This window comes from Saccostrea cucullata, unplaced genomic scaffold (assembly GCF_032062105.1).
Source record: "Saccostrea cucullata isolate Sc308-1 unplaced genomic scaffold, CSIRO_AGI_Scuc_v1 ctg578, whole genome shotgun sequence".
Classification (NCBI taxonomy): Eukaryota; Metazoa; Mollusca; class Bivalvia; order Ostreida; family Ostreidae; genus Saccostrea; species Saccostrea cuccullata.
This window is the reverse complement of record NW_026932815.1, coordinates 424927-449201: the sequence shown is the minus strand read 5'-3', so window position 1 is coordinate 449201 and position 24275 is coordinate 424927. Positions and strand designations below refer to the sequence as shown.

The window sequence follows — 24275 nt, the reverse complement described above, 5'->3', positions numbered from 1 at the left end:
TTATCTATTGAAACAATTACATTCATCCTGAAATTAAAATGTGTTTTATTAATTTATTGTTTAATTCAGGTATATCTATCATTAAAGATTCAGCTTTTTCTATCTGTAAAGATTTGTTTTATATATTTTAATCATCAGGTTTATTTTGTAGTTAAAAATAATTTTTTTCCTTATTATATTCAGATCTTTTTAAAGTAGCAAAGTTTTGTTTTATTTATTATTAATAGTCGAGTTAATATAGTAATAAAAATTGAATTACCAGTCTCAGCCAAATGTTGATCTTCAAAACCTGGTCTTTTTCATTCTGTCAATTTTACAAAAAAGAAAGAAAAATGATTAAATGTTTAAAGAAACAAAATTAAAATGTAAAACAGCAGAAATTAGGAATATATATGTACATATAACTCTGTCAAATCAAGATAAGGTCAATCGAGAACATTATGAATGATCACTCGTGTACAAATTCTGTTTCTCGAAACCGAAATTTCAAGTGCATCAAAAATGCAAGAATTTACAGTACTCTAAGAGTTCTTGATTTATGTCAAGAAAAATAAAAATAAAATCATTACCACATTCATCAGCTGTCTGAGGGCGGTGCCCAGAAACACATCAACCTTGTGACCCTGAGAACACTTTGGCAAGAGTTTGGCCTTATAGTTAGTGAATAGTTGGTCGTATAGAGGGTCAGCCACTGTAAGGGTCGAGGTGTTCACCGTCACTGAAATTATACAGAATTAATTAAATTTCAAATATAAGAAAGCCGTTCTTAAATAACATTACTACACAAATAAAAGAAACATACATATTGTAGCATAAATGTTTATTTAAAATGATTTTGATACTATGTTGTCTTTGGAAACGACCAACAATATGTCGGAATTCCCATGGGTACCAATAGCGCCTCGTTATTAGCAGTCCTATTTTATATTCAGATGAAGCATTATTTGAACAAAGTCTTCTACCTGTACTTGAGAAGAAAAAAGCACTTGGTGTGGTCTTCAACACGACATTTATATACAGCGCTATGACAAAAGTATTCGCGATTTTTACGCAATGGCGTCTTTCTTGCGCTGCGCCTCGCTCGGGGAATGGGCAATAACTCTAATTAGATGCCGTGTTGACATACGAAATTTTTACAGAGTTGTCTTCACATCGGAAGTGACGTTATATGTAAGTATTTTTATCGTCTGCTGTCTTGGATTTTATGTAAACACACAGATATTACGATGGGTAGGAAATCTACAGAAATATCAAATGATGTCAAAAAATTAATTGTGGAAATGAAAAAGGAGGGGCAAAAAACATCAGAAATTGTGAATTTATTACAAATACCTGAGTCAACCATCATCTATTTGGAAAAAATATTTGTCAACTGGTGAAGTCAAAACATTGAAAAGAAAAGGACGCCCTCGGAAGCTGTCAAAACGAGATCAGAACTGGATTATTAGACATACTAAAACTAACAGAGGACGGGTTTTAAAGGATATTACTAATGAATTTAATGAAAGCAGGGGTGCTAATGACTTTGTTAATCCACGGACAGTCCAAAGATTTTTGCGTGATCATGATTATAAGCGAAGAGTTGTTAGAAAAAAAATGGTCGGTTCCGAGATCAACAGAAAAAGGCGTGTTGCATGGTGTTTAGAGAAAAGAAAACTCACAGTGAATAATTATTGGAACACAATTATATTTTCTGATGAAAGTCAGATAGTTTTAGGAGAGAATCATAGAGTGTATGTGTGGAGAACATCTAAAGAATCGTACTTGCCACAGTGCATGTGCCCCCCTCGGCAGAGAAGGATTTCGGTAATGGTGTGGGGATGCATCACTTACCATGGGGTTGGTACACTTTGCATGGTCAATGGAAATATTAATGCAGTAAAATACATATCCATTTTAGAAGATCAACTTTGGCCCGTCATTGCCCGACATTTCCTCAACAAAACCTATCGTTTTCAAGACGACAACGCCCCCGTTCATAGAGCTCGTATTACTGTAGATTACAAACAACAAAATAATATTCCTACAATTGTATGGCCAGCTCAATCACCGGACATTAATATTATAGAGAATTTATGGCTAAAAATCAAGAGAACTCTGCAAAATCGAGCTCCAAACTTAAAGACTCCGGAAGAATTGTTCGATGCTATTTTACACATCTGGACTTCCTTCGACGAAAACTATATCAAATCCTTGTATGAATCTATTCCCCGTCGACTATTAGCAGTAATCAAGTCTAAGGGCCACCTGACCAAGTATTAATAAAGGTAAGTCTGTTATTTGTTTCACAATTTATTGTTTATTTTTACGAAGCGCATCGTGTTTACGTCCGCCATTTTGAAAAATCGCGAATACTTTTGTCATAGCGCTGTATATCGACAACAGATTAACAGCTTACAATAGTTATTTCCATTCATATGTCGACACGATATATTCAAGTGAGCTTGAATGAAAGATACCATATAGCCCGACGCATCTGTTTTTATAGTTTGATATTTTACCATAGAAATGCGGTAATGGTAACATAACAACAAAGCTTTTTGATAAACTTATTTTCTTCTACTTTTGAACTGTAAACTTTCCATGGCAATATACCCATATCACCTGCATATGACGTTTATATCTTTCAGTTGAGTTGCCCGCGTGGCGCAGTGGTAAAAACGTCTGCTCTAGAGTCGCAAAGTAAGGAGTCGATCTTAACGTCGCGGGTTCGAATTCCACTGTGGGACGTGCATGGAGACCGGTCCTTTGGATGAAACTGTATAAACGAGGTCTCGTGTCGCAGTAGGTGCTGTCACGAAAAAGATCCCTTCCTGCTCAATGGCCCTACGTGCTGAGTATAGGACAAAATTTGCAGCTCTCCACCGGCAAGTGGTGGCGTCTCCATATGAGTGAAAAACTCTCGAGAGGGAAGTTAAACAATATACAATCTATCAATCTTTCAGTTGATTCGATAAACAAGAGCATACTGTATTCTTCGTACGAACAATTTCTTAAACAAGGTATCCCCGGTAAGTTATTGAAAAACATGTCGAGAAAATAAAACAAGAATATCAACAGTCTCGGTCAAAGTCATCATCTCGCAATTTCCTTGAATTAATGACCTTGTCAGGAAATGTATTTTATCATTAAATCAAATATTAATGATATTTTTCATAGTAATTGTTAATCCATTATTTACACATTGAATTGTCTACGGTTCTCTATAATGATAAGGAACATAAAGCGGGTGTGATAGGTCGGCGGGGGATGATCACTCCTCCATGGCACCTGATCTCATCTCTGATGTCATAAAGGTTCGTATTTTCTATGCTCCTTGTTTGTATTGTTTTAATGGACTTTTAGGCTTGATATTGTTTGTTATCTCAATGTATTTCATACTACAAAGTCATTACTAAATACTTAAGTTCTGAATTGTATATAACTTTCTATAATATATATATTATTATATCATATTATATATTTTCTTTTTCCATTTTAAAGCATTTGTAAATAATTGATGTTTTTTTCTCATTAGATATGAAAAAGACATCAAAAGTAAGCCTTATTATTAACAAAATGAAAAGTTGTTAAATTGTATATATTATTTAAGATCATTAAAAACTGAATGCTGTTTAAATCTTTTATGACCTAGGCGGAGAAGGAACTGTGGAGAAATTACCCGGATTCTCATAGTTCAAATATAGGTCAATGTTAACTGCTGTTTATTAATTATTTCCCCATAATACCAATAGTTAGTTGAGACAGGCTAGTGAACAACTGCTGTCAAATTTTGTTAGTAAACCCTTACTTAGCTTTCTTGCTGGCTCATTTAACAATTTTTTTCTGTTAACTATTATTTATTAAACTCTTGTTGATAATTGTGATACAGAGTCTTGTGTATAACTAATGTCAATGGAATTACAATTGACTGATTCGTAGTATGCATTTTTTCTGTATTTGTTTTGGCTTCTCTTTATAAATCATTTATGGATGAATGAAATGGATAGGCCAGTGATGAACTGCTTCCATTCAAGATGTTATTGGATCTGAATAATGTAGTGCCTTTGTGTGCAAGCTCATCTTGGATGGCACGGATGAGATCTGCTTGTCACACCTTACACTGTTGTGACATGCATATCACATCTTGTGGTCCAGTTTGTTTTGATGAGCCATCTTTTTGCTAACTTTTTCTTGTGATGTTTTGTTTGTCTTGTTTTATAGTTACTTTTTTTGTACTCTTTTTTGGGGGATCAGACATTATAATATTTAATGCAACTTACAATCAGAGCTTGTGAGTCTGATCCCCTTCTTGTTCGTTATATTGTTATTTTTATACCGTCATAAATAAAATATTTCATCTCTTTGAAAGTGTTATATTTTGTTTATACAAATTTAGCAAAAACTAGCTGTGGTGAGCTTGCTTAGCATTAAAAGACATAAATCATATTCCAGATAAAACTACTTAACATTATATACATTTATATGACCAGTTTAGTTTACCAGTTTATTAACATCTCTTTGGTTGTTATTTAACAACACAGTCCGTCTGTTATTATAACAACATTGGGGTAACATATAACATATATACAAAGTGTGCGCAACTCCTATATGTTTACATACCACTGAATGAAATTTTATGAAACTTTCACAGAATCTTTATTACATATTGTCATTGTGCACCTCCTATTTTTCACTTTTTGATCATTTTTACATAAAAGACATAATCATTATTCTTTCAATACCTTCCCTGTTTCAAGGAATTTATGGTTTGCTTTTTCACCAAAATTTGTTATAACCATATAAAAGGACATCCAAAGTGTAAATTTGTAAATAGATTATATGTCACACCTTTTGAAGAATCTTTACAGGTTGAATTCCAATTTTGTTGACCTCTAGTTTTTTGTTTCAAATTTTAATAAGCCAATTTCTATTAAATAATTGATTCGGTGAGCTATTACTATATCATTAAAATTGATTTCATTCTTTAACCATTTAGATTCATATTATCAAATTTTGCAGATAAAACTTAAAAAACAATATTTTGACCATTATATACATTTATATGACAATAGCAGCGTTAACTAAAGTTTAATTTGACATCGATGAACCACAGTGTATAATTTAATACAGGTAACATTTATACATGACATTGTCTTTGGGTGCGTTTTCTAGTCCTCAGAACTTGTCTTTTTAAATATATGACTGTTTAAATTTGAGTAAGTTACTGTAAATATCATCAACCAACATCGACCTATCATGGACAGAATAGAAGCATGCAATCACAACTGAAACATGTTACAGAGAATATAAGCAAAGAATGTGATTCACTAGACAAACACACACAAGCGATGACAGCGGGGGACCTGGGCACATAAACATCTCGTGGATTATAACTCTAGGTATAGACTGTCAAACTCGGGTAAAGCCCGCAAATTAACTCTCTTCTGGTCTAACTATAAAATGTGTATTGGACATGGACAATTTCTCACTAATTTTCTATAAGGTCATCTGAAGTTTGATGTCGGACACCTTTAGTATTGAGTGGTGTTTAATTGCCATTGAAACTTCATTTCATGTACTTGGAGTTAGAATCTTTAAAGTCAATAGAAATTGACTCTCGTATGTTGTTGACAATAGGAATCGAATTTAAATAAATTGTATGCATCAAAGATAAAAACCACACATATTTTGCGCTGGAGAGCTTAAATTTCAAAAGCAGGTATCTGCTTCAAAAGTATATCAAACTCTACTTGATTAAAAGCAGGTAGAAGATTTCATCTCTCTAAATTATACGTGAGAAAGCATATGTTAAGAGGTTAATGATTCCAGTAATTGACCAAGCTACAATGACGAAGAAAAAACTTTTAAATGTCAAGATTTGACTTTCGTGGTAGTGTTGTTATACTAGTTGTATTTAAAAAAGTCTTTTGGTGTGATGAGCTCGTAGGGAGAAACGACCTTGCTTATCAAAAGTGTCAATCTCCTCAATTGCTATCAAATTTTGATCCCGTGCACTTCCTTGATTAATACATCGGTTCATAAGTCTGGTTTTAATAACATGTAATTCTACATAGAGTTTGACAACCGATTCCATATACAGATAATACAGATATTACATGATAATCGACCCTTAAAAAATGTTTAATCTCCAAAATGCAACACTCGACTTTTACAAATGTACTATATTACAGTACAATTTAAATATATCTCAAGATTCCTTAACAAAACTAAACAAATCATGTTTACTTGTGCATATGTCTTTAAATCTTTATAACTTTGTTGTTAAGTTGTAAAAGAGAGGCACTTCTTATTTCACACACTATTGAATACCCCTCGTCTCTTGAGTTCATTTAAAGAGAAACAGGATGTGCACAAAATTTGATATTTTCAAAAGATAAGGCCAATTTAGCATTTTTAGCAGAAGAAAATTGCCAGAGACTTTGCATATATTACAAGCAGTTACTTGTACGGTGCCCCTTCGCACACGAATTGTTTTTGTTTTAACATTTACGTATATATAAAAGGGTCAACTTGTATAACTGTTTTTAAACAAAAGTGATGATCAATTTTATTGAAAGACTTTGAAATTTCTACATAGAGTATAAAAATATAATTATGAGGATTTTTAGAATTTTAAATCCCCAAAAATATGTCATTCATTGGAAAATGACGACGACTTTTGTTGATATAATCACAATCGAAAAAAATGTATAAAATGTATACTTATTTATTACCTTTACTTACTTACAAGATCTCTTTAACGAATCATTTTTAGACATCCACGATAGAAATGATGAAAAACTGATAAAACTTGTTATGGATAATTACCATCGAATGAAAAAAAAGGTTTTGTTTATTACTGATCTGGAGAGAAGGCCTGTCCGATTTATGTGTGTTTTAATGTTTTCTTTAAAAATGGTGGATAATTTGAAATATTCCACTGAAATTGAATTGATCATTGTTTTATCATAAAAATGTGTGGGAATTGAGCAATAGGTATGATAAGAGGATACAATTCATTTGTAACAGCGTAGAAAGTAATACACCAATATGGTTTAAGTCTTTATAGAGCTTCAAATTAAAGTTCTTTCACATTTAAAAAAATCAGAATTTGATTTATTGAACACGCATATTTGTGAGATTTGATACTGTAATCATTGTTACGAAAAACAACCCTGAACAGGCTTCAAGTTTTAAATGAAAAAGAAATTTAAAAATCTTCTAAAGATCTTGGATGAAAATGAGAATGTTAAGAATCTTATTCAGCTGTGTCAGCGCTATCAAATAAGCATATATCACTGTCAACGATAATTGGTATATTGCATTTAAAAATCAAGGTACATATACAAACCTTTGAAACCACTTACAAAAAAAAAACCCCAACAATAACATGAAACTTGCAAGATTGCGTAGTCTCATTTATATTGTGTCACTGTGTTCTTCTTTTGGATTGTATCATGTATATATTTTTAAAAATCTTTCATTTTTATTCTATAATTTTTTTAATTCATATTGCATATTTTTAGCTCACATGACAAACAACAAAGAATTCTTCAGTCACATATGATATTGATCTGAAATCATAACTGTGAATATTGGCGACATCAATCAACCAAACTTGTAAGAGATTTATTACGACCCGACACTACAAACCACACTTATAGTAGATATGTTTTTGCATAGAGAAGATTAATTTGATTTGAGTTATGCAAGTATTTGTAGAGTGTTTTGGCTATTAAAGAGCATCATCTGGGGTCACAGACATAAATCATGGTGTTCATTTTAGGTGAGACCTGATTATCTCGTCACCTATGTTCTTGTGTTTGCTGTAAGCTATGATTGGTTGAGAATTAAATAAAGTTTTGTGTTCTGGATTTCTAAGAATGGTGTTCCAATATTTCAGAATAATTTTAGCTCACCTGACAAACAACAAAGAACTGTTCAGTCACATTGATATGAAATTATAACTAAGGAACTGTAGATTCAAATTTGTTCAAATAATGACGCCTAGGAGTGTAGGGTAGGGCCACTATGGATGATCAAAGGTTTACTTTAGATTTTCTTGTCAAAAACAACAGAGTTATGTTTAGTCACATTGTAATAAAAGAAGCATCCTCATGCCATGTATATCAAATTTTGTTCAAATCATGACCACCAGGGTAGGGAGGATTCGCAACGAGGATTAAAGTTTAAGGGAAAACTTGATAAAAATCTTGACAATGTATAGAAGAGCACAGCCAGGATAAGTCATATAGATATGGAAGCATCCCCAAGTAGTGTGGGTTCAAGTTTGATCAATAATATCAAATTAGTTCAAATGAGGTCCCCAGAGGTAGGGCTGGACCACTAGGTTGTATCAAAGTTTTCCAAATGAATGAATAGTAAAAAGAAATTCTGCATAAGAACAACAAAGTCAATAATTAAAGTGATATGGAAGCATCCTCGGGAAGTTTAAAATTCAAGCCCTCCCATTCTCCTTTAATTTAAATTTTATGATACTGAACTGATTTGTGCTTTTTCCTAGCAAATGTGCTCAGGTGAGCTGTGTGGTCCATGAGCCTCTTGTTTCCATTTGTTCGGATGTTGCGTATGTTTTATTGATATTTAAAATTGTTGTTCTATAGAAAGCAAAGTATAGTAACGAAGTATAGAATACGAATAAGGAAAGAACAAATCATTTTAAAAATCATATAATGCAAATTAAATTGATGACAAAGGAGTTGATGGTCCAAGCATATTCAGCAGTCTCGTTTAAAGTCATTATTTCGTTAGTTCTATGGTCGATACAATGACCTTGTCAGCAAATACAATTTATCATTGAGTCAAATACTGACTGAAGTTTTTCATACTAACTGACGACGGATTTTCCGATGAATTTTTTTCCGTTATTTTCCGATCATGACGAGGAGAACACAGCCGGTGTGACCGGATGCTCGCTCCTTCATGGCACCTGATCCCACCTCTGATGTTTCGGAGGCCCGTGCTATGCTCTGCTCCTATTTTGTATTGTTTTCGGAATTTTTATCTTGAATACTGTCCGTTATCTCCATATGTTTCATATAATACAAGTGGAAATCATGTGTTACATATCGTAAAATTATAGAAAACAATGTTTAACGTGATATTGTCAATACAAATGAAGAATTATAGAACTCAAATGGAGAGAATCCTATATTGCAACATTTGACAAGCCACACAAAGAAGGCTTATCTTATTTGCATACATTCCATTACATTAGATGAATTTAATGTCAATTATAAATGTCATATATAATGCTTTTATAATCGATATGATAAATCAGCTGGGATATAAATCTCTCCTGCAAGCACATACCGGTATGTATGAGTAACAGTGAGGAATAATATCCCAAAGTATGAGCATAATTATCGTATTACATAACATATGATACTTTACATTTGATGCGAGAAGATTGACGCCTGCGTTTTAGCATTATTATGTACAGACAAGTGCTATTGATTTATAAAACAGACATTGGAAATAATATATTCTCGAATTTGCGGTAAAAAAGCAAAATACAGATATAAAGTAGTGAACAATTGCTTTGAAATAGTCAAAATTAAGTGAAGAAAATTCATTTGGAAAAAAAGTGGAAAATTAATTGTTTCATTTTCTGATAAATGATTATCAGTTGTTGATCATGAGTAAATTTAATTTATTGGAGAGCTGCGTGCTTGATATTAATGAAACAGTCTCTATATCTAGGTCGGATTCCCATGACAAAACTGAATAATTATACATATAAAAAATCAAAGTAAATATCAAAACTACATTTCTGTGTCATCTTCAGAGAGCATATCAAACAGAAAGTTCGTAGGCGAGCAAGTAAATGTTTAGATTTCTGATGGCAAAGTCCTGTACTTAGACGAGGTGGTGATGCGCAAACTTGTTTTCAATGCCCGAGATATTATCTCTTTCGCCGCCTATAAATTTTTACCCAAAACGGGTAAAATAAGCGCCTCAGAGTTACCTTGACCACATCTTATTGATGCATTAAAATTCTGAATTTGTAAAGACGGTGGAAAAAATCCACAAATCACGAAATTTTTGCTCAAAGGATTAATCAGGTTTCGCTGAATGATTCACTCAGCTATAAAATTTTTACCCTGCAGTATTCAGCAAGTTAAAAAAAAACACATGGATTTTTATATTTATCATTTTTGAAAATACTACCTACATTTTTTGTGCTTTAAAATATACTTTTGTCAATAGAACTTGTGATGAGAAATCCCGTGTTTTCACTGTGTCTGGTCGTAAGAATATAACTAAGATGATGGCCATAATGCCCTGCGCTGTATCGGAAGAAGAAGAAAAAGATCCGTGATTGAAATAGACCAATTTTAAATTTGTCGATACAATCGCTTCATTTTCAATATTGACGATAACATCTCTCGTGGGAAATCCCGGATAAGAATGACAGTAATCAACCATTGTTTAATTATTCAATATAACTAGAGTTTACCGTGGCCCTCTTTTGATAAAGCTCCGCATGTTCTCCATCTAGTCAAGGTACTTCATCTAGTTAAGTGCGTGGTTTGGAAAAAGGGGATAAATAAATAAAAATATTAGCCCGGATATTTTAAAATCCAACTAAATGACAATGTCAATACAACAGAAATGATGACCATGTCAATAGACTAATGGCTGGGTTATGACTCTGCTAAGCTTTCAGAATTATGTAACTTTATTCTAGATTTAAGCTTTTTTTTTTTGGTATTGTGAATTGAAGGCGATACTACCTGAATATCATTTATTTGTAAACTAAAAAAAATAAGAAAGGAAGGGAAAATGTTTTTCCTTTTTAAAATTGAGATAATCTACCAAACTTTTTTTTCCATTTTATATGTATCAAATTTGAACTTTTTAAAAACTTAATAAAAAAACGTACATATTCGAGCTATCGTGTTATACATTCGAACTATTATATCACAAATTCTTGTAAAATTAAAATAATGTATATATAAATAACTTACCAGTACTAAAAGATGCACAAAAGTAAAAAAGTAAAATTCCTTTGAAACTATAATCCATTCTTAAGGAAGTGTATCGTTTCCATTCTTAAGGAAGTGTATCGTTTTGAAATTATGGCTGAGATTTTAAATGTAGAATGTCTATTTCATTACTGTAGAGAGGGTGACAAGGGAAATGACTCGGTTCAATGAAGCAGATCCGGGATCCCGTTATGGCCGCTGTCTTTTAAATCGACACAACTAATTCTCGAGTACTGTCTATCACCCAATAGTTTAATGTACTATACGCGCTCATGGTTGTATTGTAATTTGACGATTGTCGTCCTGAATTTCCGTTTACCTTCGGGATAAACTTTGAATTGCTCTCATTAGGTATTCTAAATAAACAGTGTGCAATAACAGTTGATAACATTGTATTCTAATAGTAGATAGAACCCGAGGAAAATCCATGCATTGTAATTTTGTTTTTCAAAAAAAGTCGACACATATGTAAATGGAGTCCTTTTATTAAACGAGTTTGTTTTAAGACTCTTATTAATAAAGAATGCGAGTACTAGTAACTCAAATATAATAGACTTTGCTCAATTTTAAATTCTAAGTGTGCCGATCACTTTCAACCAAATTTTTTGTTGTTATATATATTAAAAGTCAAAATTAGGTTGTTTTTTTCCTACTGTAAGTACAACATCTTTTGGAAAACATCACAAAGCAACGCTATAAAATTATAATGACGTGTAACAGAATTAAAAAAAAAATGTTTTTAAAGTAATATTGGAAATTTTTTCCATAATAATTTTTAATCGAATTCGCCTTAGTCGACAAAAGCTTTCCCTGGAAAACTACATGTTGCCCTAAAAATGTAATATTTTCAACCAAGTTTACAAAGGAAGAATCCGCTTGTTGAAATGGTTAAAAATGGCGTTTTGTCAGGTACAGCCAAAAAAGTACCCCTTTTATCCGGGTAACTAAAGTTTTCAAGCCAGGACTTAACTTTTTTGTTTTACAGAGCAATTGTAAATATATCAGAGATAGGTAATGGTAATAGGCCGAAACCTGTCCATCTATGGGAAGAAAGGACAATTCTTTCTTCTCAAAGACTGGACAGTTTGAATTAGCTCCCATTTGCTGTGGCCTTCAACTCAACATTTAAATATATAGACAAAGTATTACGTGTATCAATTAACAATTATATTTACTTTCATTCATATGTCAATATATATACCAATGAACCTGAAATGAAAGACACCACAGAGTCTGCTACATCTGTCTCAGATTTGGATGTTTTACTGATTATAGACCATAAATTAATGGCTATCTAATCTAACGCATAACTGTACGGCAATGAAACGAGATTTGATTTCAATTTTTCCATCGTCAGCTTTCCTTATGTAGGAACAACACGTTACAGTTGAATCAACTGTATAAAGTGCTTACATGATGCTTAAGAGTATGCTCCAAGTACGATCAATTTTTAAGGGGGCCGACTGTATATAGTTTCCACTGCGCAATATTTCGCGCATCATAGTAAAATGAAGGGTATTTACTGTTTTAGAGCAACTTTTTTCACTTAATAAAATTAAACAAAATTAAAAAATTACAGGTTCAAAAATGTAATATCAATTTTATATAACGGAATTTTTAACCAATTTTGCAACTGATAGGTAGGTTGACGTCGCTATCGTGTGTTTTTGACGTTATGATAAACTGAAGCTCTTAAAGAAAGGGGTAATAAAAATGTTATTAAATAAAAAGTAATAAACATACGCTCTTTAAATTTAAAACATAGAAATTTGAGAATTTGCCCATTATTCTTATAATTTTTTCAAATAATACGATTGTTTCCGCCATATTTTGTAGCATTCTATAAAAACAGAAAAACTCGTTAATTTTTGGCCTTTTGAGATGCCCCCTCTGGTAATAAGGCGGTAGAATTTTGTGTTTCTTACAAATAATGTACAATATAGTATTACTCATAATTTATTATAGTTTGAACAAAAAGTCTATTGTAGTATATGTATAATTTGCTTTAAAGTGCTAAATTTGGCACTTTCCTATACAATCCTATAGTAAATGTACCTATATTTTGAGAAGGTCCCTTGAAATACCTGGACGGTAGATTTCGCCCAAACTTTGCATGTACACTAGATTTAACGTAAGTTATATATGGTATAAAAGTGAAGAATTTTGCTATCGTAGTTTTCACACAATAAAACCATAGTCGGTAAGTTTCTTTATCGACAATTTAGAACGGCAATACTCATGCCGGGATTGGGGAATGTGAAATCCCGGAGGGACCCTTTGAAGAATTGCGTTCCTTTTTGAGTAAGCAGTACAAGAACCTGTCAAAAGATTGCAAGGCCGAGGTATGTATATTTACATGTATTTCAAAAGAGTCTGAGGCACCAATGTCAAAGAGGAGGACAAAACAAGCCAAGGAAAGGAGATCAAAGACGATGTCTGTAGGACGTGGTAAAGATGAGGAAATAGGACTCAACCCTGTCAAGGAATGCAAGAAGAGAGGCAAGCAATGGCTGACTTGTTATCGCTTAACGTAAGTAAATTTCGAAATAATTTACACTGATTACCTAGATTTTAATTTTGTTTTGTTTCACAAATATTAAATGTAAGTAATTTTAGTTTCCCTCTTTATGTGAAACAAATGAGAATGAAGTTATTATTGATCCCTACATTATTATGATAATAAAATTTTTTTTTCATAGATATATAATAGATCGACCAGAAAGGCTTAAGACGCATATGCAGAAATGTAAGGCGGGACCGAAGGAAAAGCAGGGCTCGGAGAGAGATGCCTTCATTGAGCAATCCCTCTGTGATGTTCGGTCAGCAACCATGAATATGACCGAACATCTCTTTGTTAAACCGGACGAAATATTAGATAAAAATTATAGGAAAGAAGAGGTGATTTAGATCATTTCGGCGGTACGGTCATCTGCAAATACAAGTACCAAAAGAGGCGCGAAAAACGGTCAGGGGAAAACGAAGCAAAATGATCAAAACAGAATTTGATCAACCTACACAAGACGCATCACCCTATACTCCGAGAGACTTTGATATGGATAGGGAAATTTTGTAATTCTTGGATGTTTCTATCTAGTCTGAAATGGCCTCTTTTGACCACAAATAAGTTTAATTAATGACATGAAAGGTACAGAGAATATATATTTCTAAAACATTTATTTTTATGTTTCAGACTACGGTTTAGATCGAGTAACAGCTGTGAATGTGGTGCGACATTCTTCGCCGCACTGCTAAAAAGGAGTTGAATGAAATCGAAAAAAGGAAGAAATTTTATAGAGAAAACACAGCCCTACTCAACAGGTACATAGCTTGTGAGATTTGTTTGCGTCAAGCGCATCGGCCAGCAGTGGCACAGAACTGGAAAATGCAGACCTACTGTAAAGCACTCTCAAGTGAGGAAAACAATATACAGAGAACACTCTGTGAAGTTTTGCTCCTCATATATACTGTTGGAACAGCATAGTTATGGTTCAACAGCAGGCAATACAAACAATAAGGAAGACCCAACCCCAAGGAAGCTAATTAAGAGAACCGCTTCGGACAATGCAGAAAAAGTTACCTTGTCCTTGAGGTTTGCCCTCTTTTGTGATCTATGCTATTTTATAACACATAATTTCAATTTTGTAAGATTTTCGCTTTGAATACCAATTTTCTCGATCAAAATGATTTCAAAATATTATTTTTCAAAGGACCGAAAAAAATCTATTTTGTAAATTTACATTACATCTGTTTCGTATTATGTATAGGGTCATATCATTTTATTAAATGTAGTGGTAAACATTTCATAAATGTCTTTCATATATAAATATCTTTCATCTCAGTTTTTTCATCAACAGTTGACAAGCAGAAAATTACCCAAAATATTCTCTTCAATATAAGGTTTATTACATGGTGGACACAACTGAGTTTGGGCGTTAATCTATCATTGTCATACAGAGACAGACGAATGAAAGAAGATTGTCTGTCTTGAACTCTTCCTGCTCCCCACAGAAGACATGGTAGAAGTTTTTTTGCCATTTTTAAATAAAACAATAGTTACTAGTATTCTATATCACTCACAAGTTACAAAATGATATGGATTTAAAAATACACAGATGAAAGAAGTTACAATATAACAGCAAACGAGCGAGCTTATGAAGTCAACCGGTTAGAATACTCAGTATCCTCCCCTTTTAGCCATATATGATACTGATCAAAACACAGCAATAAAAAAACTAGAGAAATTTATCATATCCAGGTATATTGTTTTTGTCCTGTCTGTCTGTCTGTCTGTCTGTCTATTTGTCTCTCTGTCTGTCTGTTGTCAACTTTAACCTACTAGCCTATAACTGATGAGTGGATGGGGCTATTGCTTTCATATTTCACAGGTGTATTCCTTGTGACAAGACCTTTCTTTGGGTATCATTAAATGTGACCTTTTAATTTTGATCTCGGAGTTTGACCTGCTTAAAAAATACAACACTTGAACCTTGGCATAAACCTTTGAGTAGTTGGAGCTAGGGCTTTCATCCTTCATATGTATTTCATTGTGACAAGACCTTTCAGCTGATATAAATATTTTTGACCTTGACCTACATGTAAGAATTTGACCCAATTTTTAAATACTTTAACCTTGATACAACTTTAAAAGAGTAAGAACTTGGGCTTTCATATTTCACAGGTGCATTTCTTATAACAAGACCTTCCTTTGGGTATTAACATTTTGACCTTGACCTTTGGAGTTTAACATGTTCAACCCTCGCCATAAGCTGCCATACAGGGGCATCAATGTTTCACAAACACATCTTGTTACTTTTATCTTAGACTTTGACGCATTTTTTCAAAGTTTTGCAAACATCTTACTTTGGTCGTAACGTTTGAGCGATTACTTCTAAGGCTTTTATTCTAGTCCATGTGTATTTCACATGGTTACTCAATGTGACCAGAATTTTTGTTGAGTTTACCTTTGAAACATGGAGTTTGATTCACTTTTGTGTAACTTTTTCCCTGACACAAGTTTTGTTATTGGGTTTTCATATATTTACTGTGTATTTCTTATGACAAGACGTTCCTTTGTATAATACAGCTTTTGTCCTACTTACTCGACATTTGAGTTTGACATTTTTTAGTTAAAAACTTAAGCTTTAACGGTTAAACGCTTAGTGCGAGGATTTTCATATTTCTTTCAAAGATTCTTGTGACATGATCGTTCATTTGGTACCAATTTCTTCTCATTTCATGACATTGAAGTTGAATTATGGGCTACTTTTGAAAAATGTTAATTGTAGAGGCAGGGATCTGGTAGAGGTTTTACCTAAGTATACTTAAACGTTCGGGAGACCATTTTTTATTTGGTAAAAATAATTTGTAAACTTTGTATCATAAAAACAAAGGACATTCATTTATACTTCAATGGTTAATTTCTTCAGTGGGCCCCAGCGTCATGAAGTCTGCCTATATACACTGTGTATTGTAGATTGTAAGAGAATGTAATTAATAAATGAACACGATGTGTCTCTTCCTTATAACATGTAATTGTGTACGCGGAAGTGTATTTAACAAACTCTTAAGAGACCTTAGAGACCAGGACTCTCCCGATACAATGTAAGATGTTGAGGGACATTTAATGTTAGACACTTTTAACAATGCACGAATGTTTTCTCATCTTCTCTAGCCTTAAGAGCTGAGAATTCTGTGCTAAAAAATATTTTTTCTCCTAATATACGTTATCTCAAAAAATTTTTGAGAAAAATTAATGTATAATATCTGGCCGTAAAAGAGTCATAATTTTGAGAGAAATCTTGAAAAAAAAAACTTTTTTGAAAAACGGTAGTATATCCGATCCATTTTAAAGAAAATTAAAGTGAACGAACAGAATCGTATATAGTTTCTTTATATAATTAAAAACGAATCAATAATGAATACACTGAAGCATGTCATCATACCATCATTTTAACACTGTAAAGTATGAGTTTATATAATATTTGCTTCTCAGACCTTACAATCACAGTAGACCACTCTTGGTTGAATGAGGGATGAAGTGGTTTTTTTGTCTTTATTGGTAGCAGTGCAACTGTGGGTGTGTAGGTCTGAAAAACATTAACAAAGGCAAACTTATCGATGTCACATGTAAACGATTGAAACGGTTTGGGAGGGCTCTGCTGTACTTCCTCTTTGTACTATAGATATAAAGAAAACTCAGAAGATTGTGATCATAAGCTGCATCACAAACCAAAAGGAATAGGACTCTACAATGCAGCGCATTTTGATATTCATTATTTCTTGGTGTTTGATAAATTATTTAAAGTAAGTAATAATTCATGTTTGAAAATTGAATTCAGTTTTGTAAATGTATTTACTACATAGTATTTTCAAAATATTAGGAATAATTTATATATTTTATAAGGGACAAGAGAGAAGACTAATTAATTTGTAAATGTGTGTGTGTGTGTGTGTGTTTGTGTGTGTTTTTGTGAGAGAGAGCGCTTTATTATTTTTTTCAATAAATGCAACTTATTTTATTGAAAAAAATTATTTTAAAATAATTTAATTCGATAAGAGTATTATCATACAGTGAAACATGTCTAATCCAACATGTACCCGGAGAGGATTGCAGTGTAAAAACATAGAAAATAGTACAAAAAGGAACGAAATCAAACGTCGGAATTTACAGTGTGATGGATTGCAGGGTGTCGGATTACACAGTTTTCACTGTAGTTTTATTTTAATTTTAATTGTATCCGTCTTATTTTATTCATCTCTAATTTAAATGTACGCAATCACCTTATTTTACATGACTCAGTGCGAGCAATAATAGCTTTCGACCGCAAAAACTTATATATATATATATATATATATATATATATATATATATATATATATATATATATATATATATATATATATATATATATATATATATACTTTAAAACTTTAAAACACGTTTCCAAATATTTCAACAGTGTTACCGGCCTTCATCAGTCGTGTTTATTTAAATGCATAGTAACTCAACAGTCACATTTCCCGATCATGACACTGAGCACACGGTGGATGTGATCGGTTGGTAGAGGATGCTCACTCTTCCATGGCACCTGATCCCACCTCTGATGTGTTTGCTTTGCTCCTATTGTTTGTTGTTTTATGGACTTTTGAGCTTGAATACTGTTTATAATCTCCATATATTCCATCTTTATGATTCATGGGTCATTATAATTTGGCAATTTCTTCATTCGTCGTCTAAAGAATTTATTAAATTTGTTCAACAGTGGGAAAACATATCACGAGATATGCTGTGAAGTTCCATACTCTTTTTATATGGAATTGATGGTTGAACTGCCCGGTCGGGTCAAAGACGTCTGTAATACCTGTAGCACAAACAGACTCATGATGGCGATGAGAACTAGTTTATTACAAAACGTGCAGCATCAACATGAATGACATGGAGGATAACTCTATTATAACGTTTACAAATGACACCAGTGTAAGAGTTACAGTTTTTATAGATAATGTCACATCTCCCCTTTTAAGTTAACTGTAAAATGTTTGTATTAAAATTACATTTGAAATAAATTTGCATTTTATCATTATGATAAAACAGCTCTCAATATTCCTACTTTTTTTGTTTAACTACAACTAACAAAAATGAACTATAAAACTGAACAATGAATGTACACATCAGATTCAGAAATTCACTTTAAGCTTAACTGTTAAGAATTAACACTCCGTCACCAGCCTGCGAAGTGGTTTGATGACCCGGCCACTCGATGTGATAAAACTAGTTGTTTCGTCTCCAGAATTGATAGACTAACCATTAACACGGTTAGAGTTATCAAAAAACGAATCACAGTCACAGTGACCGTTAACTGACTCTTCGCTATCTACTGTTGTTCTATGCTCAGTTCGTTTTGATAAGGTCTCGGCGGTTCCTCCTCACTGTGTTGTACGTAATACGATCTTGGTGTTTCTGCAGGTTTAACGACTCTTCCTGGTGTTTTGATAGACTGTCCTGAAATCCTAACACGCACTACATCTCCGTTGTCAAGTGGTTTAAGGGGTTTTGAGTTGCGATAGTAAAGAGACTTTTGTGCATCTTTAATGTTCTGGAGTTCCTCGCGAACAAGTTCCGAGTTAAATCCCATCGGTCGCAATTTGGATTTGACGGTTGGTACCAGCGTTCTTGTGGTTCGTCCAAATAGGAGCTGTTCTGGTGAAAGTTATACTCGTGGTATTTCTGAATTCCTCCACTCCATAAGCGCAATATACGGATCCTTGTGGTCATCCTGTGCCTTCCTAAACAGGTTTTTGATGGTCTGTACAGCTCTTTCAGCCATACCATTGCTCTGTGGATATCTGGGCGAGGATGTAATTTGACGGAAGTCATATTCCTTTGAAAATATTTTGAATTCATGGTTTGCGAATTCAGGCCATTGTCACTAATGAACTCTTCAGGGATTCCTAGTCGAGCAAAGTGTTGCTTCAGAATGTTGATTACGTTGGCGGCTTTCCCATCTTGTAAGCGGTTGACCTCTATGAACTTTGAAAAGTAGTCAACGGTTATCAAGTATCTTGTGTTCCCAAAAAACACAATGTCTGCTGCAACTTTCTGCCAAGAACGATTTGGGATCTCATGTGGTATCATTGGCTCCTTTTGCTGCGTATTCCTGTAACGGTTGCAAATGTTGCACTGTTCTATCATGTCCTTCAACTGCATGATTATTCCTGGCCAAAACAATGTTGATTTAGCTCGCTGTAAACATTTCTCTTGTCCCAGGTGACTGCTGTGCAGAATTTTCAACATCTGGGGTCTAAGTTGCTCTGGTGTAATGATACGATCTCCTTTCAACAATAAGCCATCAACAATGCTTATCTCATCTCTAAAGTTCCAGTATGGAGTAAGTTCACTATCTAAATCCTTCCGGTTTGTTGGTCATCCCTGTAGAACTCTGTCCTTCAGTTTCATGAGAACAGGGTCTTTTTTGGTTTCACTTTGAAATAACATCACCTTTTCCTGGTTAACAGGAATAGTCTCTACCACATGAACTTCAAACTGTGCCACATGCTCCTCAGCTGGATCCTTCAGTTTTATGAGAACAGGGTCTTTTTTGGTTTCAACATCAAACGTTGAAATAACATCACTCTTTTCCTGGTTAACAGGAATTTCTGTAGTCCCAAGCATCTCTTTTTCGATTTGTTTTTCTCTCAGCTGCATTCGCCATTCCAGTGCCATGCCATAACGACGTCAATTTCTATTAATGCAAATATTTCTGTTGGCGTGAGTAATTGATTCCTGGTAGACAAGTTTGGAATAAACTTTCTTAAGTAAATTATCATCCCCATAAATCGCAGTAATTCCTTCTTGTTTTCTGGTGCTGGAATTGCTAAAATTGCTTTGATTTTTTCACCACTGGACTTCACAACATCTGAACTGAAAACATGTGCTACATATTCAACTTCTGATTTGTTTACTTTGCACTTGTCCTTGTTGAAGCGTAATCCAACATCTTCAACTCTCTTCAGTATTTGACTAAGTTTTTCTAAGTGTTCCTGTTCACTATCTGCCCACATTAAAATGTCATTTGCAATCACTTCACAAGGCTGATTTTCAAATATTTACATTTCCAATGTCTTTGTCCGAGATAAAATTACCAACTGTAAATGTAATTGATTTCCTCATGAATGTTTTGGCGCGGTTCCAAAAAAAATTACGTGCAGGGCGGGACAACACATAGGGAGAAGCAGGCTTGGAGCCCGTGGATTGGCGGAATCAAAGCAAAATATGTAACTGTCATCTTCATGAAGATGATCAATGGATTGGCTTGTGTGATAATTTTAATAAACGCACTTTATGCAAATTATCACACAAGCCAATCCATTGATCTCTTCATGAATTCGAAAAATAAGACAGTTATTCCTTAAATACATGAGACATGGCCCTCTGAAACACTTCTGGTGGTGAAGGGTGGTTTCGCGCCGATTACGTGTTCGCGCCGAGTGGTATCGCGCCGAGTGGTTTCGCCCCGTTTATCTACAGGTAAGATATGGGTAGTATACAGAATGGCTTCCCCCTGATTACCTGTAATTATAACTTAGTAGTTAATTAATAATTAATTAACCCCAAGCGTTAATGTCGTGTTATGACGGATAATTATCCAATTCTGCATTTATACTTATAGTTAGGCCAATTTTACCCAAATTATGACTATTTGAACAAACGATCGTCTAATTTGGAATAATTTAGAACTGGATGTTAAAATAAATAAATAATGTGTATGAATTTATTGTAACCTTATTGCTAGTCAAGTACAAGTAATATTAATAAATACACATGTTAAATATCTACTATGAAAGGGAATAGAATAAAAAGACTGATGGTATTAACATGATTAAGGGTATTATAGGAAATTATACCTGGCATTGGAATCTTTTTGATCAACAATTTCCAATTTATATGCTATATCATAATTTGAATTTTGTTAATTTTTATTATAGCGGTGTTTTCAGTAATACAGGAGTGCGAACACACGCAGGGCGAATCCACTCGGCGCGAACAAGTGATAGGAGCGAAACCACTCGGCGCGAACACGTTATTGGAGCGAAACCACCCGCATTCCTTCTGGTGCTGACGATCTTCCAAACGGAAGTCTCTCAAACTTAAATCTTCCAAATGGTATATGTGAAAATGGTGAGCCACGAACTCTCCTCGGTCAGCTGTATTTGATAGAATCCTGAAGCGGCATCCAGAGTTGTGAAATGCTTCGCATGCTTAAGGTTAGCAGCCACTTCTTCGACAGTCTTAAGTGGACAGTGTTCCCTTAAAATAGCCTTATTCAGTTCTCGCGGATCCAAACAAATCCTAACTTTACCATTTGGTTTCTCAACGACTACAATAGGGCTGACCACTGAGTTGGGGTTTCCACTTTCGAGATTATTTTCATAGATTCCATCCTCTGTAGTTCTTCTAAAACTTTGTCCTTCAAAGTATGTGGTATTCTCCGAGGTGGCGCAACTACTGGTGGTATGCTGGAATCAATCTTGATGTCATATTTTCCTGATAGACATCCAATTCCATGAAATAAATGATCATATTCTTTCAACAGTCCTTCTGCACTTTTGGTACTTTGATTCTTCTTCACTGTATACACACGATTCACTAAATTCAAGTCAATACTGGACTTGAGTCCAAGAACAGGTTGGACGTCATCATCAATAATTTGTATTTCTAGAAGAAAATACTGGTCCTTGTGTCTAACTGACGTACGTACTTTTCCGCAGGCTTTCACGGCATGTCCAGAGTAGGAAACTAATTTACTGTTGCTACGCATCAACTGTTTAGTGTCAGTGTTGGCATACTTGCACGCTTTAAGACTCATGACATTGCACTGGGCTCCAGTATCAATTTTAAAATTAATAGGTTTTGCATCATTGACCAGTAGCTTCACTGTCCAATCATCATCCTTGTGTGTGTCAATTGAATACATGAAAAGTCATCATCTGAGTCTTCACGGCTCTCATCAGTATGATGAACTTTTGCTTTCCTTGGGTTTCTGTGTTTCACGGGATGTGTCCGCATCTTAGACTTGCACACGATTGCAAAATGGTTCTACCGATTACACTTATTACATGATTTTCCATATGCTGGACAATGATCTGGCCCCTTAGGATGATCCAAGCCACAGTATTTACACTGACCTTTATGCTGGGGTTGCGTATCCTTCTGTTTGTACCTCTGCTTCTTGTCTTTGACTGCATGAACGTTTTTCTCGTCTCCCATTTCTGGGAGCTGCGATTCCGAAACTTCCGCTGCCCTACAAATGTCTATGGCACTCTGCAGTGTGAGTTTTCGTTCTCGTAACAATCTGGCACGCACAGTAGCACTTCCAATTCCACAAACGCTTTTATCTCTTATTGAAGAATCTCTCAGTTCACCAAATTCAAATACACTTGCATTTTGTTTGAGCTTAGTCGCAAATGCGTCGACCGATTCTCCCTCCTTCTGAAATCTTGTGTTAAAACTTGTCTTTCATAGGTTACATTTTTCCTAGGATTGCAATATTCATTAAATTTCTTTTTGATATCTGCTACCTTAGTCTTTATGTTGTCTCCCGTCCACGTGAATGTGTTCTAAACATCAATGGCGTCCGGTCCCAACATGTGGAGTAGGGTCATTCCCTGGACTTTGTCTCCTTTGCTTGCGACACCGCTTGCTACAGCGTAAACATCGTACTGCTGTTCGAATCTTCTCCAGTTCTCCGCTAAGTTTCCAGTAAGGTTAAGTCCGGGTGGCGGCTGTAACCGATCAGTTTTCAAGACTTTTTTCTTCTGATACCATGTAGCACAAACAGACTCATGATGGCGATGGATGAATGACATGGAGGACATTTACAAATGACACCAGTGTAAGAGTAAATGTTCTTAGATATAGATTATGTCACAATACCTAGTTATTGATATAACTTTTGGTGCGTCTTACAAATGAATGGAGCTAGTGATTTATAAAATGAATTTGGTATTGATGTTTTATGAATTGAAGGGAACAAACAAATATTTTCTTTTTCTTAATGTTTTATCGTTTAGTGTCTATAGTATTAAACATGTCAACAGAAAAGTTGCTGAGACTTTATGTGTCTGATACTGGTTATTGTATTGGAGTAGGATACAAAGTTCAGAATTCCAAGCCATGTTTATATGTATTTTAAGGTAACATAAACCATGCCGTTTATGGTTACCACATTTAAAAAAAGTTATCTGTAAAGCTGGAGGATGGTTGATTATTTTTCACAAGAATTGTTGCATGTAAACATGGTCAATAAGTGTATGGGAGATTGGCCGTGTGTTTCAAGCGATTAATTTATACATGTAACTGCAATTGCAGCATAGCTACGCTAAGGCGTGTTTTACTCATTGGTTGTTCACCAAAAATTCAGTAATGATGGCCAATTCAAAGCACAAAGAAGATTTTTTATTTTCTTCCTCTCTAGTAAACTACTTTCACTTTGGAAACCGATGGAAGAAGTCCCTAGAAGGATATGGAGATAACGAACAGTATTCCATCTCAAAGTCCATAAAACAATACAAAATAAGAGCTGAGCAAACACGGATCCCCGAAACATCAGAGGTGGGATCAGGTGCCAAGGTTATCAAAATTAAGTCGAATATTACCCACAATCCAATTATTGCACACATGTACATGTAATAGAATATGCATCACAAGATTTTGAATATATTTAACAAGATATCGTACATACATCACAAGATTTTGAATATACATAACAATTGCACATACATCAC

At 34.1% G+C, this 24275-nt stretch overlaps 2 protein-coding genes across 11 annotated transcripts in view; one reads left to right on the top strand and one right to left on the bottom strand.

Annotated features, from left to right (window-relative positions):
* LOC134236252 (acetylcholine receptor subunit beta-like 1) lies at positions 1-11046 on the bottom strand. The gene is made up of 4 exons (XM_062718427.1): positions 10974-11046; positions 570-718; positions 260-304; positions 1-27 (listed from the first exon to the last, which is right to left on the bottom strand). Exons 1-4 carry the CDS (start codon positions 11029-11031, stop codon positions 1-3), a joined length of 279 nt encoding a protein of 92 aa, XP_062574411.1. The 5' UTR covers positions 11032-11046.
* A 6113-nt stretch (positions 11047-17159) lies between these two features.
* LOC134236235 (uncharacterized) overlaps positions 17160-24275 on the top strand; it is a 136607-nt gene continuing 129491 nt past the window's right edge. For all 10 annotated transcript variants that reach the window (XM_062718402.1, XM_062718405.1, XM_062718403.1 and 7 more), the window contains exon 1: positions 17160-17294. In XM_062718402.1, the coding sequence (XP_062574386.1) occupies positions 17242-17294 (53 nt within the window). In that variant the 5' untranslated portion in view covers positions 17160-17241. The remainder of the gene's footprint in view (positions 17295-24275) is intronic.

Excerpts from the sequence above, each read along its gene's own strand:
- LOC134236252 (XM_062718427.1), bottom strand. The coding sequence starts at position 11,031 with ATGGATTATAGTTTCAAAGGAATTTTACTTTTTTACTTTTGTGCATCT. Across the intron at positions 719-10,973 it reads TTGTGCATCTTTTAGTACTG|TGACGGTGAACACCTCGACC; the intron begins GTAAGTTATTTA and ends GTATAATTTCAG. Across the intron at positions 28-259 it reads TCAACATTTGGCTGAGACTG|GATGAATGTAATTGTTTCAA; the intron begins GTAATTCAATTT and ends TTTTAATTTCAG.